General features: G+C 51.4%; 1 protein-coding gene across 1 annotated transcript; it reads right to left on the minus strand.

Annotated features, from left to right (window-relative positions):
- Positions 1 to 199: 199 nt before the first annotated feature.
- Positions 200 to 22,356, minus strand: Lmna (lamin A/C). Its single transcript, XM_042681662.1, has 12 exons — positions 21,758 to 22,356; positions 7,704 to 7,860; positions 6,378 to 6,503; positions 5,935 to 6,105; positions 5,634 to 5,759; positions 4,909 to 5,129; positions 4,596 to 4,818; positions 3,217 to 3,324; positions 2,983 to 3,102; positions 2,505 to 2,594; positions 1,503 to 1,769; positions 200 to 1,197 (listed from the first exon to the last, which is right to left on the minus strand). Exons 1-12 carry the CDS (start codon positions 22,111 to 22,113, stop codon positions 1,171 to 1,173), a joined length of 1,992 nt encoding a protein of 663 aa, XP_042537596.1. The 5' UTR covers positions 22,114 to 22,356; the 3' UTR covers positions 200 to 1,170.
- Between the last annotated feature and the right edge of the window lie 907 nt (positions 22,357 to 23,263).

The raw sequence follows: 23,263 nt of genomic DNA on the forward strand, positions 1-23,263 counted from the left end.
GCCTCCAGTGTATGGGAAATTCACATGGCAGTCCTCTCCCGTCAGCCCAGAGAGTACCAAACATGCATTGTGAAGCAGGGAGCAGCTAGTCAGCAATGAGCATGAAGATGAGGTGACCATGCGGCATTTGTGTATGTGTGTCCCCCCCTCGGGACACATGGAGACGCCCATCAACAAACAGACACCACAGAGCCGGGAATAGAAACAACTAGTGTATTGATTTGGGGAGGGGAAAAGGAATGCAGATGGGAAGTGGGGAGGCAGGAGGCTCCTTAGTGTTTGCCAGGTTAACTAACTACTGCCATAGCCCTCTACTTCTCTCACCTTCCTCCTCTTCCTTCAGTGGGGCTCCAGCATGGTCTCGCACTTTCCAATAGTCTTCCTCTTTCTCCTCTCCGCACCCCACTTGACTTTGACCTCCAGTGCCTGGACAGAGCCACTGGGACTCTAAAGCTGGGAGAAGGCAGGCTTCCCTCCTTCTTTCATTCCCCTTTTTTCTACCTCCCATCTCAATTCCCATCTCTTGTCTAAATAAAATACAGAAAAAGCAAGTGCAGCTTGTACCTGGGAGAATGGACTTGCCCCGGGGTCAGGGGAAAGGGTGGGGACTGGGGACAGGGCAGGGCAGGAGCCTCAGCCAGGTAAAGCAGAACCTGGAGGAGACCAGGCCCTTGGGCCTAGCTCAGCGGTTCTTCCTTTGGAGGCTGGTCTGGCAGTGAGCCAGCTGTCTGCAGGAGGCTGGTGGAGACAATTCCATCCTGCCTCTTAGGCACCATGTCTCAGGATCCCCAGGGCGGGGGGCAGCAGCCAGGGCAATAAAGCAGAAACTAAGCTCTGTAAAAGCACCCCTTTCCCTTGGCTCCTAGAGGAAGCCCTCTTTGGTTTTAAGGCAGATGTAGAGTTTCCCCCAGAATCAGGGAAAGGAAGGGGGAGAAATTAGCATTAAGATAGAGGCGCTTTTTTTTTTTTTGCTGTGTTTTTCCTTCAGTATAAAACCACTGTAGAAAATAACTTCTCTTAGAAAAAAAAAAAAATATATAGAAGAAAACCAAAGGGGATATTTTTCTTTGGCTTCAAGCCTGCTCCCATGAGGCGTTGGGCAGGGGGTAGGCATGAGGTAAAGAGGAAACAAGTAGCTTCCATCCCTACCCCTGCCTAGCAGGTCCCAGATTACATGATGCTGCAGTTCTGGGGGTTCTAAGAGAGAAAAGAGGGGAGAGGCGTGAGCTTCAGCACCTGGGTCCATCCTCTCCCTCCCTCATCCCAAGAGGGGGGTGTCCTCTCCTCATCCCTCACACTCTAGCCCTGCACTCCAGTCTGGGGGCTCAGACAGGAGAGACAGGATTCAAGAGTGAGATGCCCCGGACTCTGGCTGCAGGGGTGAAGGCTCCCACTCCTCCGGGCTGCGGAAGAGAAGGCACTCCCCACCAGAGGCCACTTGTCCTAATGTTCAATGACCAGGATTCTGCCTAGAGGAGGTGGAGGCAACTGAGATGACTCACCTGGGTTCGGGGGCTGGAGTTGCCCAGGAGGTAGGAGCGGGTGACCAAGTTGTCCCCGAAGCTGCCACCCCCACTGCCCCCCACACTGCGGTAGCTGCGAGTGACCGTGACACTGGAGGCTGAAGAGCCAGAGGAGATGGATCCGCCCACCTGGGCTCCTGAGCCGCTGGCAGATGCCTTGTCGGCAGGCTGCCCACAAGTCCCGCACAGCACGGTGCGTGAGCGCAGGTTGTACTCGGCAGGATCCCCCGAGCTGCAGTGAGAGCCCTGGGGAGGAAGACAAGGCTCAGGCGGAACAGCGAGTCTGGGACTGACTCCCAGGGACTAGGCTGTGGAGGCTCCCAGCCACTGGGCAGGAAGTTGGAGTTCTGCACCCAGGGAAACCATTGGGCAATGGAGACTGGGGGGAGGGGGGGGTGGGCAGAGGCTGGGAGGAAGGACATGGAAGGCAAGAATGGTCAGGAAGACTTAGGAACAAAAAGATGTCACTTTGATTCAATTTTAAATCATCTAAGCTTAAGAGGAAAGTGGGGGAGAGCAAGCTTACAGGACAGCAGACATGCAAAATTAACTTGAGAAGGGAAAGGGAATGAAAGAAGACATTGTCCCAGGTCCAAGGAGTGAAATGAAGAGATTGGCATGCAACAGGACTATGGGAGGGGCCAAGGAAATGCATGCAACAGGACTGGGGGAGAGAGGCGGGGCTTGGGTGCCCCTCCTCTGTCCTCCCGTCCCCCCTTCCCAGGAGACAAATCTAAACCCTTGTTCATTGCTCCTGTGGGAATAGTTCCACTCCCCTCCTTACCAGAGAAGGGAACCCAGACACCTGGGTTCCCTGTTCAAGGTATAGGGAGGAGAGAGAAGAAAGGCCAAGGCAGCAAGTGAAGTTCCAAAACATTCTTTAATAATGAAAAGACTTTGGCATGGAAGGCAGGGAAGGCTAGCTCAGGCCTGGCTGGGTTTCCCGCTGCAGGCTGAGCCTCAGCGGCGGCTGCCACTCACATGGTGATGATGGAGCAGGTCATCTCCATCCTCATCCTCGTCATCCTCAACCACAGTCACTGAGCGCACCAGCTTGCGCATGGCCACCTCCTGCAGGGACAATGGACAATTAGGCCTGAGGGTTGGGGGTGAGGTCTGGGAAGGGATATGCAGCATGTTTCTCCATCTTGTTCACCTGGTACCTTTCTGTGTGGCCTGTCTTGGAGAGCCTGCTGCTCATTCTGTCGTCTGTGGTACTAAAGCTATGGAACTTGCTTGCATGGCTCTATCTCTTAACAACGCTCACTGGCTAACTTACTCCTGGGAGAGTCTGGGGGGGGATTTTGGTTTTGGTTTTGGTTAGCTCACTGGAGATGATGGGGGAATCCCACCTACACAGAGAGCTCAGGGAAAATGACACTTGAGTTGGTAGCTTGCTCCAGTTTTTGGCCACGAAAGGGAGCTTTGCCCAACAAGAGGCCAGGGACAGCATACTCACTTCCCCAGTGGAGTTGATGAGAGCTGTGCGTAGACTGTTCCCACAGCCCCAGGTATTCTGCGCCTTCCATACCAGGTCAGTAGGAGGGCTATGAGTGGCCCCAGCTCCTGAAGCCCAGATCTGAAGAAAGACGATTAGAGAAGGTTGCTCATTTCAGTGTCTCTGTCCTAACCCAATCCATCCCTAAGTCCACTCCAAAGGTCACCCCAGAATCCTGAGCATCCTACCACTCACCGTCACCACCTGCCCAGCTTTCAGAGTGAACTTTGGTGGAAAGCGGTAAGTCAGCAAAGGATCATCTCCATTCTGGCGCTTTATCTGCCAGTTGCCCATGGACTGGTCCTGCCAGGAAGTTGGAGGAAAGAAAAAGAGGGTGGATCAAATCAGCTCTTAAGTTCATCTCAATTGCCAAGGTAGGTTGAGTATTGTGATTTACTCCTGTAGTCCCAGATGCTTGGAAAGCTGAGGAGTTCAGAATCAGCCTGGGCCTCTTGGTGCTACCCCCATCACAAAGTAATAATAATAGCGGGCTAAGAAGGTGGCTCAGTGGTAGAGCGCTTGCCTTGCATGCTTGAGGCCCTGGGTTCAATTCCTCAGCACCACATAAGCAAAAAGAAAAAAGCCGGAAGTGGCGCTATGGCTCAAGTGGTAGAGCGCTAGCCTTGAGCTGAAGAGCTGAGGGACAGCGCCCAAGCCTAGAATTCAGGCCCCACGATCGGACCCAAAAAATAAATTAATTAATAAATTAATAATAATAATAATAATAATAATAGCTAAGCACTGGTGGCTCACACCTATAATCCTAGCTACTCAGGAAGCTGAGATCTGAAGATCTAGATTTGAAGTCAGCATAGGCAGAAAGGTCCATGAGACTCTTATCTCTCATTAATACCCCCAAACTGGAAGTAGAACTGGAAGTGCCAGAACATGAGCCTTGAGCAAAAGAGCTCTGAGACAGCATGCAGGCCTTGAATTCAAGTCCTGCAACTGACGATGATGATGATGATGATGATGATGATGATGATGATGATGATGATGATGATGATGATGATAATTAGAAAGCCAGAGCAGACTTGCCACGTTTAATGGCTTCTCCTCCACCAGCTGCCCCCACCCATGATTGTCCTTCCCCCTCAAGGCTAACAGCTATGTTCATGGACGCTTGGTCTATGCCATACGCTGATTGTGTATGGGGCTTGTTTAGGGGCTCAGGCACTGTCTCCCGAGTTTATTTTTTTTTTCCACTCAAGGCTAGCTCTATACCACTTGAGTCACAGTTCCTCTTCTGGATCCTTTTGGCAGTTAAATGGAGATAAGAATCTTACAGACTTTCCTGTCCTGGCTAGATTTCAACCATGATGCTCAGACCTCAGTCTCTTGAGTAGCTAGGATTATAGGTGTGAGCCACCAGCACCCCACTACCCTGATACTTTCGTCTTTCATCTTCCTAACATCTCAGATACTTAGGGACGGCTAGTCATCCTCATTTTACAGATGAGGAGAATAATGCTCGCTGAGGCTAAATTACTTGGCCGACGTCTCACAGCCAACCAGTTCAGGAGCTAGAAGTGAAACTCAGCTGTGTTCCATTAGACCCTGACCTAGGAGCCTACCTCATTGGACTTGTTGCGCAGCCGCACGAACTTGCCCTCTTCATCCACCTCCTCCACAGCCACACGCCCACTGGTACGAGCATGCTGGGAGAAGCTGCTGCGGCTCTCGGTGGACTCCAGTTTGCGTTTTTTAGTGACGCTGCTCCCACCCTGAGTCTGGGATGAGTGGGAGGAGGTGCGGCCACGGCTGCGCTGTGAAGTAGGGCTGGGGGACAGGCGTAGCCTGGGGAGGGGAGACAGGACAGGGGGCTTAGTCAAGGTCAGTCAGAGGCTAGAGGCCACTGTCAGAACCTCCTAGCTCCTCCTAGCTCACCTTTCCTCCTCGCCCTCCAGGAGCTTGCGGTAAGCATGGATCTCCATGTCCAGAGCCAGCTTGATGTCTAGCAGCTCCTGATACTCATCCAGCTGCTGCTGCATTCTGGCCCGCATTTCAGCCATCTCCCGCTCCTTCTCCGCCAACAGCCGTCGGCTAGTGTCCCGCTCCCGGGCCAGTGAGTCCTCCAGGTCTCGAAGCTTAGCCTCCTTGGCTGCCAGCTGGGTGGGGGGAAGAGGGGAGTGAAGGTCTAATGAGCACCCAAGGGCCCAGAGTATGGAGGATTGTGGGTAAGGTATAGGAGCACCTGGACCGCTCCAAGATCTTCGTGCTCTTATCAGAGCCCATAGCAGGTTCTAATGTGGCTGTGGCCAGTGAACAGGAAGCCCTTGCCAATATCTAACTGAAATCTCATTCTGCGGCTAGACCCCATCTCCTCCTGTCACACAAGACATAGCCAGCTAGAATAATAAAATAGGAATAACACAAAGCTCTTAATACCTCACAGTGCACAGTGTTATGGTAGGTCTGTGAGTTAGGGAGGATGTGAATAATCTCCATTTCAAACAAAATCAAAGCTCTAAATCCCCAGCCCTCTCTCCCATCTGTGGTCCTTTGAGCCTGTTCTGTCCCTCCATTTCCCCTTTCCTCTTCAGGAGGCTTCCATATCCATCCATATCCACCCAGAGCAGCGGCCCTTGGTGGGAGGGGTGAGCTGGGCTTACCTGCTTCTGCAGCTGGCTGAGCTGGGCCGAAAGGCTGTCGATGCGAATGCGGGACTGCTGCAGCTCCTCATGGGCAGCTCCGACGAGATTACTGTTCCTCTCTGCAGACTGCCTGGCATTATCCAGCTGCAGGGAGCACACAAAGTTAAGACTACATGGAAAGAAAGGGGGTCTGTCTGAGGACAGCATCAGTGCTGCACCTCAGAACCTCAGCCACTATGAGCTCACTGCCTGGTACCATCTGACTGGTAGTAAGGCATATTCCAGTGTGGCAGGGAGGAAAATGGGGACGAGCAAACACCTTGGCAGAATAAGTCTTCTCCAACTCCTTCTTGTACTGTTCCACCTGGTCCTCATGCTGGGCCCGCAGCTCCTGCAGGGCATCTGCCAGCCGGCTCTCAAACTCACGCTGCTTCCCATTATCGATCTCCACCAGCCGGGTCTCATGGCGGCGCTTGGTCTCCCGCAGCTCCTGGAAGTGGAGAAGCAAGGACAGAGAGACCAAAGTCAGAACTGGTTCCTTAATAGCTGAGATCCAGAAAGCCAAGCTTCCTCCCCTGACCTTACCCACAAGACCCTGTCAGCCCCACTTTAACCTGGGTGATGGCCATTCCTCACTCCATTCACACAGGTTCAGGGGTTCAGGCAGATGAGTTCTGATCCCCAGCTAGCTGATCCCTATCCCTACAACAGATGTCAATAACCACCTATCCCAGCCTTTGGCCTGCACAGCACACTCCTCACCTCACTGTAGATGTTCTTCTGGAAGTCTAGTTCCTCCTTCAGGGTCTGCAATCTGTTCTCAGCATCTACCCGCCGCAGCATCTCATCCTGAAGTTGCTTCTTGGCCTCACCAAGGGCTGCCTCAAGCTGAGAGGAAGTAGATAGAGGTTAAGGAGAGGGTTTCTAAGAATAAGCTGGAAGGAAGCTGAGCAGGGGCTGTACCCAGGAATCCTTTCTACCTGACTAACAGGTCCAGGGGTAGTGATGGCTATGGGTGCCCAGGGAAGTAAGGCCATCCACTCATTCACATTAAGTAGTCTGGGGCAGTACTGTGCTGCAGAACCAAAAATAAACCCTCACCATCATAAGGCTTCCCTGCCCTGGCATAATACAGTAGTTGCCATAGAGCCGGTGCTGGTGGCTCACACCTGTAATCCTAGCTACTCAGGAGGCTGAGATCTGAGGATCACGGTTCAAAGCCAGCCCAGGCAAGGAAAGTCCATGAGACACTTATCTCCAATAAACCACTAGAAAACTGGAAGTGGCGCTGTGGCTCAAGCAGTAGAGCGCTCGCCTTGAGCTGAAGAGCTGAGGGATAGCACCCAAGCCCAGAGTTCAAGCCCCATGACCTACCAAAAAAAAAGTTGCCATGAAGAAAATCTGCACAAATGGGAACATGAGGAAAGGAACCAAAATGTACCTGTTGGGGTAGGGGATCTGGGAAGGCCTTCAACAGGCTGAGGTTTCAGAGACCAGGGGAGGGGCCCTGTCCTGACTGCAGGGACAGAGAATCAGCCTGATGGGTTTTTCCTGGGATCTTCATGATATACTATGGGAGCAGGGCATGGGAGGTAGAGGCTTAGCTTGCCAGTTCCCTCTGAGCAGACCAGGTTCTGAAACTGGGAATAAGCCAACTTCTTCAGTTGCCCTCGCTTGCAACATGAGGAATGAGAGAACACAGTGTTTTGAAAGTGAAGGCTGTCATACATATGCAAAGCATTATTAACATATACCCCATCCGTAGCCATTATCTCCCTTCATAGCCAGACTTCCCCGCTGTGGACTTGTACTCCACTCTTCCTTTCCTTTCAGAGGTGAAAACTGTCATAGGAAGGCCAGGAGGGGAGGGAAAGCCAGGCACAGTTCAGTGCAAGGTTAAAGGGAAATTACTCTGAAATAGATTCTGTAAGTGGCCCAAGAGGGAGATATGGTCAGGATGAGCAAAGTGATAGAAGGATAGGTATATGGTTCTGGGACTATGTGACAGGGTCAGACCAGGCACCTCCAGAGGCTGTCGGGGTAATTCATCAGGTTGGGACCATGGGAATGCCGGAGAGGATAGCCTACCTTGGCCACCTGTCCCCGCAGATCATGCAGCTCGCCCTCCAATGTGCGTTTCTCACTGAGAGCAGTGCTCAGTGCTGCCTCCTTGGAGTTGAGCAGAGCTTCCAGATCCTTGAGCCGGGCCTGGGCCGCCAGCAAGTCACCTTCCTTCTTGGTATTGCTAAGGAAAAGAGGGAAGAATGGGTTTCAGAGATGTGCATGTTCCCGAGGTTCAATGGAGGATGACTGCTGTTCTCCTAACTGCCAGGAGAGGGCATCCATGCACTACATTCTTCACATCTGCTTGTCTGGGGTTTAGCTCCCAGGATCCCCCAAAAGCCCCTTCTTAGCTTTCCACCCTTCCCATGACTCAGAACTCAGGAACTTGCCTGGGGCCAAGGGCAAAGCTAGATCCCATGATAAGAATGTCTCCCTCTCTCGCCTCCCATTCCCTCCAAAAGAGACAGGGGCACCTTTGTCTCCAGTCCCCTTCCCACACAGGGCCTTAACTTTCTCCTCCCTGGACTCCACCCATTTTCCATTCAGCCAAGCTTCCCACCCTCTGAGAAGACGGACAACAGACTACTAGGTTCTCAGTCCTGAGAGCCACGAAGTCCCTAACATTTGAGTCCCAAAGGTACTGGTCCCTGTCCTTGTCCTATGGAAAGGGGATTGGAGCTTAGGAAGACCTAGGACATGAGGTATGGTATTGAACTTTCTTTCTTAGGACCCAGTCTAGATCATATTATCAGGGCAGAGCAGAGGGGTTCCAGCCTCCACTAGGGCCCTGAGAAAAGTCTAAACTTGAGCCATCACCCTTAAGCCTTGCAACTGGCTCCAGGTGTGGCTATTGGGCCTCCAGATCCTGCCTTAGGCCTCCTCAGACCTCCAGGTCCGTGGGCTTCCTTGTTCCTCTAAGTAGGCAAAACTTTAGCTGGACCCCACCACAAAGACTGCCTTTGCCTCCCTCGCCTTCTGGATTGTTTTTGCTGGTGAACTGAAAAAGAAAAAGAGAGAGAGAGAGAGAGAGAGAGAGAGAGAGAGAGAGAAGGAGACACTCTATTCTCTAAAAAACAAAAACCTTGGGGGACCTCAGGAACTTTCCCAACATTACAATCGCTTCACAAATATACAGTGAAAGAGTCCGTAGACACAGAGAAAGATCCAAGGGCCTGGTTCCAGCTGCCTTCTCTAGCACATCCAGTCCTCCTCAAGTACAAGCTCACCAGGGCAGGCAGGAAAAAGGAAAACCCCAAGTGGGCAGGCCGGAAAGATCCACGCCTAGAAAGAGAAGCCTCGTCCTACCAATGTTTTGCTATCGCAAAAGCCTTAAGCTCCACGAGGCCCTGCTATTCCCCGTGAAGCCAGAGAGAGAAGGTTAGACTCTTACACAGGGATTTTACACAGAGCCAACTGGACTTCACTGGTTTGGAGAGGTGTGTGTAGAGGGACACCCAGAGGAACAGGGGAAGGGAGCTTCCCAGCCTATGTGCCTATCCACCCCTCCGGACAATTTGCTTAAGGTGACTGTGTCTGTCACTGTGGCTTCTCCTGCAGAAAAAGAAGCCCTTCCAGAACCAGATGTCTCCCCTCCTCCGTCTCAGCCTGAAAAGCTAAAAATAAAGTCAAAAACCCAGCTCAGGTTTTGGCTGCCATCCGGCCCAGCCCCTGGCTGGGAGCACAGCCCCAACTTTCCATGACTTCAGAACTTTTCCGAAGCTCAGGCAGCAGCAGGGGGAGGAGGCAAAATGAAGAAAAACTGCTGGTAAAGTGAAGCGACCCTGCAGACACAGACTCTTAGCTTCCTGGACTGACTCCAAGACTGGCAGAGGCTTCCCAAAACAGGCCTCTCCACCCTCAAGGCCAATGGACTGCAGATGGCTGTGTGTAGACTCAGAATTTAGAGATCTAGAGTCCCTTCTCTAGACCTCCTCCATTTACAGATAAGGAAACCGAAGCACAGAGGGTAGATGGCCCTGTGTCAAGGGCTGCAAACCCATGCAGGCAGTGTTCCCAGTCTATTCTGGTCACTGATCTAGGACTCCTCTGCATCTACCTCACTACCTTCCTAAGTCACAATGTCTACACAGAATGCAGAAGTCAGGAGGTTGAAGAGAACAGACCCTGTGCAGCACATTCCCCGGCCCAGCCAGACATAGAGGCAAGAAGGAAGAACCAAGTCTTATGGGGATCTCCTCCCTAACCTGCCTTCCCATCCACCAGTGAAGGAAATTCTAGGATTCTCTTTGGTGATAGTTTCCTCAATAAAATCCAGTAGATCCTAAAATGTACAGTATCTGTCCTCTGGGATCTTATGGTCCAGCATATGTACATATATTTTTTATATTTTTTTGCTGGTATCAGGATTTGAACTTGGAGCCTCAAATTCTCTTGGTTCAGCTCTCCCACTATCACTTGAGCCATGCCTCCAACCTGGCTCTTTGATGGTTATTTTTGGAGATAATCTACTTAGAGACTTCTCTGGCTTTGAACTGTGATCCTCCAGATCTCAGCCTCCTAAGTAGCTAGGATTACATGTGTAAGACACAAGCACTTGGCTACAGGGTTGTCTCATTACATTCTGCCACTCCCAAAGTTGGTGGTATTTGTAATTGTAATAATATACAGTCGTGTGTTGCTTAACAATGAAGTTATCTCCTAAGAGGTGTCATTAGTTGATTGTGTCATCATGTGATCATAGTGTGCTTACACAAACAGACAGCTGTCACTAGACAACAGATAGAATCTATGGGACAATGCAGAACCACTCTTTATAATCTATATGGTGAGTTGTTAACTAAAACACCATTATGTGGTGCATGATTGTCAGAACAAACACTTATTAGAGCTTATCATATACCAGGTATTGCTCTAAATATTATAGCGCCAACTCAGTTAATCTTTACAGCCACCCTCGGAGGGTATAATTACTATGTAACTGTGGAAACTAAGGCAGAAAGTGAGCTTCACCCAAGGACTGCAGCAGGTAGATAGCAGAACTGGAGTTCAATGCTGTGTCAGTGCCACACATGCTATGATATATTAGTCGCCAACTAAATTAAGGGGTCTGTTTCTCTTTCCATCTTGGACATTTGGTTAGCATTGGAGAGAGACTAAGAGGACTAAGATACAGCCTGCAGATGAGAGCCACCATGTGCAAAGGGAGGTGAGCAAGAGCTTTTGTGGTTTCCTTAGTCAGAAATGGGGAGCTCCCCCCACACACAATCTGTGGGGAAGAAGCCACTATCACCCATGGGCTCATGACTCAGACTTCTGAAACTGTGGCAAGGGAGCCACTGGGCTAAGCAGAACCTAGCCTCTCCTATCTCCTTCCAAGTCCTGCCACTACCAAACACCATTTCCTTCTTAAGAGAGGTGCTCATACCTAGCAGGGCCAAAACAGGTACTGGCTGGCACTCAGCCCCTGAGTAGTGGGGCTGCCCAGGCAGCACTGAGGGTGGCATGGGGGGAAGCTGGACACATGCTCAGCACTGTGGCCCTGTGCTGGTTTGGCAGGGCTGACAGGGTGGGGCAGGCCAGAGGATCTAGGAAGGGGTGGGGGCCTGGGGATCCTCAGGTGACTCATGTTCAGACAGACAATACCAGGGCAGGGGTAGGGAAATCCTCTAGTGCTCACAGGGGAGACCCTGCTTTGCTGAGTCCTGCTCCAGGCCTGGTGCCATGCTACAGAGGGCCAGCTCTTCCTGCTCACACATCCTCCATGTACCCCAAGCACAGGAGAGGCTGAATCCCAGATGCTTTTGGAAGCAAGAAGGGCAGGGCATCCTGTTTAACCCATCCCAAACCTGGCAAGTCCCATAGCTGAAAGGGGGTGGTGGGGAATAAAAGGGGAAAAAAATAAGGCAGCTGGGCATGGCAGTATGTACCCAAGCAGGTAGTCCCAACATTCAGAGAAGGCTGAGGCAGGAGGATAGCAAATTCCAAGCCAGCCTGGGCTGCCTAGCACAACCAGATCTCAACAAAGAAGAAGATAAAGGTCGAGTGTGGCAGTCAAAGAAGAGCAAGGCTGAGATCTGCTGGGCTGAGTCTGGCAAGTAGGGAGCCCGGCTTCTTTCAAGGCTGCTTTGGGGAAGAAAGGCACCAGTGCCCACAAAGACGCTGGGTGGGCACCCTGCCAGGCCTGGGCTCTGCCCCGCCCACTGAGTCATCCTCCTTAACCCAGCACAGATGCCAGATATGGAAGGCAGGCGGCCGCAGGCCTGTTTGGGCCTGGTTGCCAGGAGCAACGTGCTAGGCCTGGCGGGAGAGGCCTGTATTTCCTCTCCTGGCCTGGGAGAGGGAAGGCGCCACAGCCTCCAGACCAGCTAAAAATAACAAGTGGGAGGGGAAGATGGACGAGGGGCGGGGAAAGAGCCAGCCCGCCCGGCACAGGCTCCTTTGCACCCGTTTCGCCGGGCCGGCCAGACCGCCCATCCCGCAGTAGCCCGGCCTCACCAGCTCGGAGTGTTCCCCATGGCTGGGCACGCAGTCACCTGGGGAGGGCAAAGGTCTCAGAGCCCCTGGGTATTTCCTGCCTCACGCGGAAGGGCGCCCCCTGTGGCTGGGCAGAGCTGGGGGGCTCCCAAATTCCCAAATAGACCGGATAGACCTCGACCATCACCCTAAGCGCCAGAACTTCCTATCACCCTCTGGTTTGGTGTGTGCTAATGCAAGCGTTTTGTTGTTGTGGTGGTTGTTTTCTGTTTGGGTTGTTGCTGTTGTTGGTATTTTAGCACTAGGGAGACTGAGGCAAGAGAATCCTGTTTAAAGAGAGAGGCTGGGTTGTATGTAGTTCTGTGGTAAAACGCCTAACCAAAAGGAGGTCCTGGATTCAGTCTCCAGGAGAAAAATAAAAGGGGGAAAAAAAGTTTGAGAATACTTGGGCTTGGCTACATAGGAAGACCATGTATTTAAAAAAAAAAAAAAAAAAAAGGCCAGACACCAGGGGCCCTTGCTTGTTATTCTTGCTACTTAACAGGCTAAGATCAAAGGCCTCCCAGGCAGGAAAGTCCTTGAGACCCTTGTCACCAATTAACCAGCCAAAAGCTAAAAGTGGCTCAAGTGGTAAAGGGCTTGCCTTGAAAACAAAAGATCAGGGACGGCACCCAAGCCTTGAGTTCAAGCCCCAGGACCAGCACCCAAGAAAAAAATATAGTAATTTCCTCTTACTTAAAATTGTATGTGCTGAGAATCCCAGTTTGAAGCCAGCCCAGCAGACTCTTACCTCTAACAATAACAAAAAGCTGAAAATGGAGGCATAGCTCAAGTTGTAGAGCTCTTGCCATGAACAAGCAAGAGCTCAAAGTCCAGAGTTCAAATGCCAGTACATATATGTGTGTGTATATGTGACCTTTATAATGCATATTCACTATAGATAACTATACATTTGATCCATCCCTTCATTTTTTTGTTCAGCAACTCCCCCCTCTACTTTCTCCCTCCCTCCTTCCTTATATACCCATTCTCCATACCTCAGAACTCAGGCTTTCCCTGCTTCTTTTAGCTAGTGTTTTACCTATGGGGTCTGAGGCTTTTTCCATATTTCCTCTGAATACCTTCAAGGTGATAGTTCATATGCTCAGGGCTGCTATAGAGACCTCCTCCGGGGCCAATTTCTGTAATTTTACAGATAAAGAAACCAAGGCCTGGAGAAAGAGCAGACTCAGATACTAAAAACCTGCTGACCCGGTTACCTGGAAATATTCATAGCAGGCTGAACATAAAAGGCAGAGGTGGTGGTATATCTCAGTGATAGAATACACACTTAGAATGTATTAGGTCCAAGGGCTGGGAAGTTGGCTCAGTGGTAGAGCGCTTGCCTTGCATGCCTGAGGCCCTGGGTTCGATTCCTCAGCACCACATAAGCAAAAAGAAAAAAGCCGGAAGTGGCGCTGTGGCTCAAGTGGTAGAGCGCTAGCCTTGAGCTGAAGAGCTGAGGGACAGCGCCCAGGCCCAGAGTTCAGGCCCCACGACCGGAACCCCCCCAAAAAAAAAAAATTTAAAAAAAAACAAAAGAATGTATGAGACCCTGTGTTCAATCTTCAGCAAGAGAAAAGAAAGGGAGGGGAGGAATGGAAAAGGGAAGGGGAAAGGAAAGGGGAAAGGGGAAAAAATGGTTGGGTGTGATGGCACACATCTGCAATCTCAGCACTCAAAAAGGTGAAGTGGGAGAATCTGAGTTCCAGGTCAGCTCCGGCTACATAGCAAGCTCTCGTGTTAAAAAAAAAAAAAAGAGGCTCAAAACAGGCAAGCTAAGCCAAGAATAACAGCCAGACCTAGTTAGAAGCCTCGATCTCTGCCTTGCTGGAAGACTCCAAAGTAACAAAGGCCTAGTGAATTCAACACTTCTGTCCACCCTCAAATATCACACACATCCACAACTGTGTGCTATCACTGTGTGCTTGGTTTCTTGGCTGGTCTGTGGGTCTGTGACCACTTTCAGGTAAGGGCAGAATGTGGGTAACCAGCTTCCCCTCTCTGATATTCAAGGCACTGGCTCTGGAAAGGAGACTTTGAAAACAGGAACAGAGAAGAGCAAGCGTTCCAGAGACTTAGAAACCTCTGGAGACTTCCCCAAACCTCACTCTGTGAAGTTCTGAATGTTTTCCACTTGGAGAGCACATGGCAGGTGCCCTGTATGGATACTCCCAAGTTCCCCACACAGGCACATGGGCCTACAGCTGGCAAGGCTCTGTTTCCACATGCCTCTCTTGAGCATGACACCCGCCAACCATGCCTGGGGTCTGAGGGCTCTCAGATCACCTTCCAGAGCAGCCAGACTCGCAGCTGTCCTCCCTAAAACAAAGCCAGTCTTAATTCCTGCAGAGGGAGAGACTGTGGAAGGGGGCAATGGTGCCCAGAGGGGGCTAGGAGGCCTGCTGACATGTTCAGACAACTCCAGCAGAAGCCCTGGATCTGGCAGGAGGCCAGGCCTGAGTCACAGCTGCTGGGTGTATCAACGTGGCATTGTACAGTGGAGAAGTCTAGAGCCAGAGGCTAGGGCACAGGGGTCCTGGAGTATATAGGAGTATATAGGCAGCGGGCCTCTTCACCAACTCCATTCTGCAGAGTCCCCAGCCAAAGTCTACTTCCTATTTGACTAGTCCAGGTCTCTAAAAATCATTCCTGCGTTGTCACAAAAATGCAAGGGTGGGCCAAAGAGAAATGAGCAGGAAGGTGGAGCTGGATAGCTTAAGAAGTCCTAACTGGGGAGAAAGGAATGCCCCTGGCCAAAAGGTAGGATATCCTCACCAGAAGCTCACTCAGCAATCCCTTCCTGGGACTTATTAGCCTCCCATCTGGTGGCATGTAGTTATTAGCTTCAACAGCTCCAGGAGAGAATGGGAGCCACACCCCAAGCTCAGGACAGGAAGTGAGGGAGGGCCTAGAAGTTCTGGTCTCGCTGCATTCCAGCTAAGCCTGGGGAGATGTAGCCACCTCACCCAGCCAGCAGGGGTGGCAGTGGAAGAGCTTATGGAAGAAGCCTTTTCTATCCTGATAACCTCCTGGCCATGCCCCAGAGCATGGACCCCTCACCCACCCCACCGCCAGAATAGTCTCTAGCTCCCCTATGCCAGCCCTAAAGGGAAACCACTTGTCCTCCACCAAAAACACTCTATGATCTCTCTTACTGTAACCTGAATGAATTATCAAGGAAAGCCCACCCTTCAGTCAACTCTTCCTGATTGGACAAGCCTTGAGTCTGTGGTCACTCTGCACTCTGCCCTCTACCGTGACTCAGCTCCCATGCTGGGCCTGGGATCCTAGCCAGAATTATTCCTGGCTACAGCATGCAGGATTCCGGCTTTCTCTCTCACAGCTAGACTCTCCACCAAGTAGGGGAGACCCCCCCCTTCCCCCAAACTGCCCTCTTTCTTAAGGGACTGGTAGGGGACAAGACCTCTTCATAGCCTAGCCTCAGGTTAGGGAATCAATATACGTAGAAAATGGGCAAGTCAAGGTCGCTGTGCACCTCCCTCTGGCTCCAGGCTTGTGGTCTCTAGTCACATATGCTCTTAGCTGGCCAGCTCAAGGTACTGTTTTCCTCTAGGGCCTCTCTTCCAGCCCCCAACTCAAGGGAATCTCTGCCAGTCAGTTGTTACAGGGCTGATACTCCCTGTCCTGCTACATGATACAGCCCTTTGCACTGTCCGGAAAGGAGAGGCAACTGAAAGAGACTTGTCCTTTCTTACCAGCCACAAAAACAAAGCATATGCCAAGAGAGTAATGTCCCAATAATTAACCGTTTCTGTCTTTGGAAAATTGAGCACTAGTGGTTTTAATTCCACCACTGTGGGAAATAATTCTAGTGAGAATTCTAGTGGCTACTATATTTGCATTGATTATATTTAGGTTTACTACTAATACCTTAGTATTTTGAAGGTCTGTTTTTCTTGCTCTGTACTACTTTGTACTATTGTACTACTTTGGAAACTAAGGAATCTCTGGAGATCTTCTGCTTTAACTTCCTTTTCTTATTATTTATCTATTTTTGAGATAGGGTCTTGATATTCAGCCTAGGTTGTCTTTTTTTCCTTTTTCTTTCTTTTTTTTGTGCCAGTCTGGCTTGAACTCAGGGCCTTGGTGCTGTCCCTTAGCTTTTGTGCTCAAGGGTAGTGCTCTACCACAGTGTCATTTCTACATTTTTGGTAGTTTCTTGGAGATAAGAGTTTCATGGTCTTTCCTGACTAGGCTGGCTTTGAACTCAGGTTTCAGCCTCAGAAATAGTTAGAATTACAGCATGAGCCACCAAGGCCCAGGAAATCCAGACAGGGGAGGCTATTAGCTCAAGGCCATATAGCAATTTAGTGACAGAGCTAAGCCTGGAACTAGGGACACTGACTCACACAATCTACTGTTTTGTTGGTGAATCATGCTTACTCTTACTAAGGGACAAAAGATCCTGCGACTTTCACAATGTCTCCAAAGAATGTTAGAGCTTGGTCCATGTCACCTTTCAGTACACTTCTGGGAGCCTAGGAAGAAAGGATGAAAAGAACTCTCTTGTGTCCTGGCCTCTGAGACCTCAGGTTTGGCTTCTGCAGCTGCTAAGTAGTGAGGGGCTACAAAAGAGGAGGGAGGAGAAGGGAGCAAAGGGCACAGTTGGTGGATGAAGGCATCTCCTAGCAGTTGTCATCCCAGCTGTCCCAGGCTTTAGCCTTTACGCTGTGCTGTTAAATCACCAGAGGCAAGACTAGCACAGGCAATGGTCTCACCCAAGCAATACTCCTGAAGGGCAGGGACAGACACTAGGGGGCCCTAGTGAGGCTTGACTCTGACTTCCCTTGGATTCCTTAAGACTTCCCGGCCTAAGCTTTTTTCTTTTTTCTTTTTTTTTTTTCCGTTCAGTGACAAGATGGACTGGTGTGAAGGAGGCAGGAGAGTTAATACCAGGAGGCATCCTCAAAAAGCCTGGGGCTGGGAAGGTAGCTCAGCGGTAGAGCGCTTGCCTTGCATGCATGAAGCCCTGGGTTTGATTCCTCAGCACCACATAAGCAAAAAGAAGAAAGCTGGACGTGGAGCTGTGGCTCACGTGGTAGAGCGCTCGCCTTGAGCTGAAGAGCTGAGGGACAGCGCCCAGGCCCAAAATTCAGGCCCCACAACCGGACCCAAAAAAAAAAAGCCCCACTGCCGTTAACCAAAAAGCTCCGCCAAAGGGCACAGGCTCCTTCCAATCTAGGCAATTCTCATGACAGTTTTGTTTTGTTTAACTGGTAATGGAACTTGAACTCAGGGCGTGGGCACTGTCCTTTCACTTTTTTTTTGGTCAGTAGTGGGGCTTGAACTCTGGGCCTGGGCACTGTCCTGAGACCTTCAGCTCAAGGCTAGCACTCTACCATGTGAGCCACAGTTCCACTTCCAGTTTTCTGGTGGTTAATTGGAGATGAGAGTCTCACGGACTTTCCTTGCCTGGACTGGCTTTGAACCCTGATCCTCAGATCTCAGCCTCCTGAGTCACTAGGATTACAGGCATAAGCCATGGGCGCCTGGCTTGTACCTTAGTGTTTGTTTGTTGGGCTTTGAGCTCTGGGCCTGGGCGCTATCCCTCAGCTCTTCAGCTCAAGGCGAGCACTCTACCACTTGAGCCACAGCACCACTTCCGGTTTTCTTAGTGGCTTATTGGAGATAAGAGTCTCACAGAGTTTCTTGCCCCAGCTGCCTTCGAACTGTGATCCTCAGATCTCAGCCTCCTGAGTAGCTAGGATTACAAGCATGAGCCACGGCACCCTGCTCCTTAGCTTTTTTTGCTCAGAGCAAGCACTCTATCACTTGAGCTACACATCCACTTCCAGCTTTTTGGTGATTAATTAAAGATATAGGGTTTTAGGGGGACATTGGTGGCTCAAACCCATAATCTTAGCTAATTAGAAAGGTAAGATCTGAGGATAGCAATTCGAAGCCAGTCTAGGCAAGAAAGTCCAGGAGACCCTTATCTCCAATTAACTACCAAAAAAGCCAGAAGTGGAGCTGTGGCCCAAATGGTGGACTAAGAGTCTTGACAAACTTGGAACAACACTCAGCCCCTGAATTCAAGCCTTAGGATTTAGACAAACAGACAGACAGATAGACAGACACACACACACGCACACACAGAAAGTTTCAGAGACCTTCTTGCCCAGGCTCTCTGTGTGTGTGTGTGTGTGTGTGTGTGTGTGTGTGTGTGTGTGTGTGTGTGTGTGTGTGTGTTTAATGGTATTCGAGTTTGATTGAACAGGGCATCCCCACAAACCCCCTAACCCCTACTTGCTAGACAGGCATTCTACTGCTGGGCTATGTCCTTAACCAAGACAATCTTAAGACCTGAATCCCAGTCTCCCACAGTTCTTATCTCATGACTTATGGCCTAGAAGAGTAGGTACAGACTAGGGCAAAGGCTATTGATCAGTGTTAATAGGCCATTGACATTAGAAGTGTCATTAAGGCACCAGAGCCCCAAAGCCTCAGCCACCCCTCCTTACCTTACCCCCAGGCGCTTAATGAAAGTCAGAAAGCTCAAGTCCTTACTTATCACCCCTTGTATGTCATGGGACAAGCTTTGCTATTCCTGCTCTGATCAGAGCCTCCATGAATCTGCACCTGCATTTTCTTGCCTGTCTACATGAGGGCTGAATAAGGCGGGCAATCCAGGAAGTTGTCCAGCATAAGGGCCTCCTGAGGGGAAGAGATGCTTCTGCTTTGAGGGCATGGGATCTCCCCATTTCTGACTCAGCTTTCCTCCAGTGGTTCTGTTTGTAAAGGCATAGACCCTGGCACCATTCTGCAGCCCAAGCCATTCTCTAGAATCAAATTGGTATTCTTTTACTTGTGCACAATGCCTGTCCAGAGCCCTGGTTCCAGACTACACCAGAGATTCTACAGAAGGAAGCAGGAAACAGAGCTTCGGACTGCAGTGAGAAGAGGGACAGAAGATACAGACATTCAGGCCTCCATGCCTCCCTTTTAAGGTATCTGTGGTCTCCACCCTGTCTCTTTGGTCTCTTGTAAAGCCACCAGGATAAAAGGAAGGAGGAGACCGCATGAGTCACTCACACAGCTGTCCTGCCTGTGGTGAGGCCCAGCTCCAAACCTGAACCCCAGGTGGGACTTCCCTCATGCTTTCAACCTTCCCATTCTCCCCACACTGAAGTGTCTAAATCCCTTGGGTTCCAGAAGAAAGGAAAGAGAAGGGGAAGAGAAAGATAGGGGAAGGAAAGGGAAGGGAAGAAAAGAGGAAGGAAGGGAAGAAAAGAGGAAGGAAGGGAAGGGAAGGGAAGGGAAGGGAAGGGGTAGGAAAAGGGAGCGAAAGGGAGGGAGGGAGGATTTTTTAAATAATTTTTTATTATCTCTAAGTAGTTGTACAAAACAGTATATGAATACAAGTGTCTGATAATATTGTCAGGAAGTGGGTTTTTTGGGATTACATTATAACTAGACAAGAAGGGACCCCAAATTCCTGGGTGTGGTTGAGGTACCCAGGCTGAGCCAAGGATTGTCACAAAATCTCACAGATAGCTCTGCATCCCAACTCCAAGTCTGACCCTGAACTCTGAGTTCTAATTAAACATTAAACTAGAGACCTTCTTTCCAGGCTTTGGTGGGAGGAGTTGGGACAATGTCTTTTTCCCTTCCCCAAACTGTTCATTCTAGCCATTTCTCCACATCAGTCTGAGCACCACCAATACTAAAACAAACAAGAATCCTGGCTTCTCTTACTGTGGACCTAGGAGGACAGACACCCCAACCTGAGTCTTCTCTATCCCTCCCCCACCAGCCTTCAAGATCCAGGTGTTCAAACCCACCCCCTTTTCCGGAAGCCCAGCCTCTCCAGTTAAGATCGTTGGGGAAGAATAGAAGCAGGTTGCTAAATATAACAAGTACACACACATCACCCCCACTTCTACCCCATGTGCTCATGCACACATACACACATGCCTGGTGTCCCAGGCCTGGACAGCTGCACCAGGAGGCCCAGAAAACAGACTGGCATGACTGGTCAACCAAGGGGCTATAGACTCCACAGACCCCCATCCCACATTGTTTTCCCAGCTCTTTTATGAATATCCTTTGTAGAGATGGGGAGCAGGGGGGAGTTGATAGTTGAGTAGAATAGTTTAGAACACTAACTCACTGGGACTTCCTTACCTTTCTTGCTAACTTGTTTATACCGCTAATGGAAAGAGCAGGTGATCCCTTTCAGAAGAAATAAAGGTTGACCCCCATCTCCCCATACAACTTTCATCCATCCTTCAGAAGGCTGATGAATCTGCCATTGATCACCTGGGGCTATTAAGGGTAGAATGACCATGGTTACCTAGAAGGGCTCCTGGAACCGCATGAGTTTAAAGGTAATGCAAAGAAAGAGAAGGAGGAGATGTTAAAGCCATCAGTCTGTTAAGGATCTCCAAGATCCTTCAGGACTCTTTGGCTTGGATCTACAAAGAAAGGGGCGCATGGAGAAGGAAGCCAAATTATTAAGGGCTGAAAGAAGGCCTAAACTTCCAGGCTTCCAAAGGCCTTTTTAGAAAAGAAGGTGGAGTCAAATAGGGTGGGGTAGGGTGGGGCAGGGATGGGTGAAGTAGGAGTGGCCTAAAGCTTCCAACGGCTGGATTTCAAAAATGTCACTGTATTCCAGCAGTTTAATAAGACAAAGATCAAGACGTCAGAGGTTGAGGATGAGCCAAAGCAAAGACTGCTCTAAGCTTGGTTGGAAAAATAAAAGTGGCTCACCCCAAAGAGGGAGGGAAAGACAGAGCCCCCAGCCTTCGAAAGACACCAGGCAAAGGGCCAAGTGAGGGGGATGCCCCAGACCAGGGCATAACACAGCTTCCTGAGCTGGGAGCCTCTGCCCTCAGTCTCCCTCCCTCCTTTGCATTCCTGGGTCAGGCAGGCCAAGGGCTGTGGGAGCTGCGGGGGAGCTGATCTCCTGGTGATCTTCTGGTGGGCCTGACAGAGCCCCAGCGAGGTCCCAGGCATTCACGGGGGAGGGAAAGCTGCCCGCCCCTTAGAAAGAACCAAGAAAAGGTCATGCCAAAGGAGCCATCACCATGCTCCTGGCAGAGGACAAGGGGGGGTTGTCCTGCCTTGGTAACTCTTCTCCAGCACCACTGGACAGATGCCAGCCTGGAATTCAGTCCTAGTGGGCATCATATGTTCAGAGCCAGCTTGGATAAAGTTGGCACAGTGCCAAGCAAGTTATAACAGGACCCTTTCACCCATTCCACTGTGCCGCTGGGTGCCCAGAGTTCCAAGACCTGGCAGGGCCAGTTTTGCCCTGCCTCTAGCCCTTTCCCCAGGCTCGGAATGGCTGTTAAATTCTCATCCTGATAGAATGGCGCCTAGTCACCAGCCTTTACTTGCCCAGGATACCCCCAACCAGCCTCTCCCAGAGACCCCTCCCCTCTCGGTCCCGTCTTGACAATTCCCCTTGGCCGTGCCAGTCACAGGCTGGGGGCAGTTCTGGAGAGGGAGGAGACTATACAGCTAAGTTATCAGCTACCGGGGGCCCTCCGGCTCCCTTTCTGGAACCGGCCCTGGGCGCCCGGCGGCCCGCCCGCCCTCTCCACCCCGCGCCAGGCACACCGCCACCTGGCCCCACTCACCGCGCCTTGAGCTCCTTAAACTCCTCGCGTACTTTGCTCAGCTCCAGCTGTAGGCGGGCTCGCTCCTTGGCCACCGAGTCGAGGGTCTTGCGGGCGTCCCCGAGCTCGGCCTCGTAGGCCGCCTTGATGCCGGACACCTCGCGGCTGACCACCTCTTCAGACTCGGTGATGCGAAGGCGCAGCCCGGCATTCTCCGTCTCCAGCGAGCGCACGCGATCGATGTAGACCGCCAACCGGTCGTTGAGCTCTTGCAGGTCCTCCTTCTCCTGCAGCCGGGTGATGCGGGTGGGCGACAGCGGGGTAGAGCTGGCCTGCGCCCCGCTGCGGGTGGCGCGCCGCTGGGACGGGGTCTCCATGGCCGGCAGGTTGGCAGTGCTGCCCTCGGGGCAGGGGTCCCGGGAAGGGCACGGGGTTCAGACCGAAGGACAGAGACTGCTCAGGGGCGGAGCGCACCGGGCGGCTGGCTCCTGGCAGGCGTGGAGATCGGGGCCGGGCGCTGTCAGACCTCGGGACCTGGGTTGGCTGGGGTAGCTGCGGCGATCCCGCGAACACTGAGTCACCGGCGCCGGGGCAGCGGCTCTAATAGGTCCTCCTCTACTGGGGGGAGGATCCACTGCTCTTAAAGGGGCAGTCACAGGCCGGTAGGGGCAGGGGAAGGGGCAGGGGCATGGGCAGGGACAGGGGCACGGGCGGAGGCGGAGCAGTAGCAGTGGGGAGGGGCCAGGACCGCTGTGCGGTGGCGGTCCGGTCCCGCCCCCTCCTGATCACCCCTGTCTGCCTGGCGTTCGCCCGTCTTCATTCTCCGTGTTCTCAGCTCCAAGCTAGCTCCCACTGCCTCAGGCCTTCTGGAATAGAGTGCAGAGCCAAGGGATGAGAGTGGGTGGGCCAAGGGCAGGGCTGAGTGGAGAGGGGAAGTGGGTGCAAAGCAAGAAAGAGGACCAGGCAGGACCAGAGAGCTGGTCAGGAATGGGGGGAAGGGCTGAGGCTGGTGCCCATCCGAGTGACTCACCCTCTTCCAACGCTGGCTCCCCCTTCCCTCCCAGTAGTAATAGTGAGTCACCTTTCCCCCAACCCCCACACGTGGGCTGCCCATTCAAAGCTGCAGCTCAATATGCCAAGAGTTGGGTGGGGAAGGAATGTCTGAGTTCCTTGCAGGGCTGTGAAGTTTTAGAACCTAAATTCCTTTTTACTCTCAGTTTTGGAGCACGGACCAAAAATCTTCAATTCTTTCTCAACTCATGTTCCTTCAATAACAAATATTGGGTCTTAGACCCAGCAGCAAATCTCAGTCCCCCAAAGAAAGCCAAGAATAGGTAGGTCCTAGGAACTGTCTCCTACCTCCAGCCTCCTTCCTTTGCACTCAGGCAGTTGGCAAAAAATGATGCCTAGGTTCCTCCCCTCAATTTCTTCCTACTGCTTGCCCCACCCAATGCGCTCCAACACTGTACTTATTTTTTTTTCCAGAACTGTACTTATTTTAGTGGATAATTTAAAACAGATACCAGA

Source organism: Dipodomys spectabilis, unplaced genomic scaffold, assembly GCF_019054845.1.
Source record: "Dipodomys spectabilis isolate Male_0828 unplaced genomic scaffold, ASM1905484v1 ptg000069l, whole genome shotgun sequence".
Classification (NCBI taxonomy): domain Eukaryota; kingdom Metazoa; phylum Chordata; class Mammalia; order Rodentia; family Heteromyidae; genus Dipodomys; species Dipodomys spectabilis.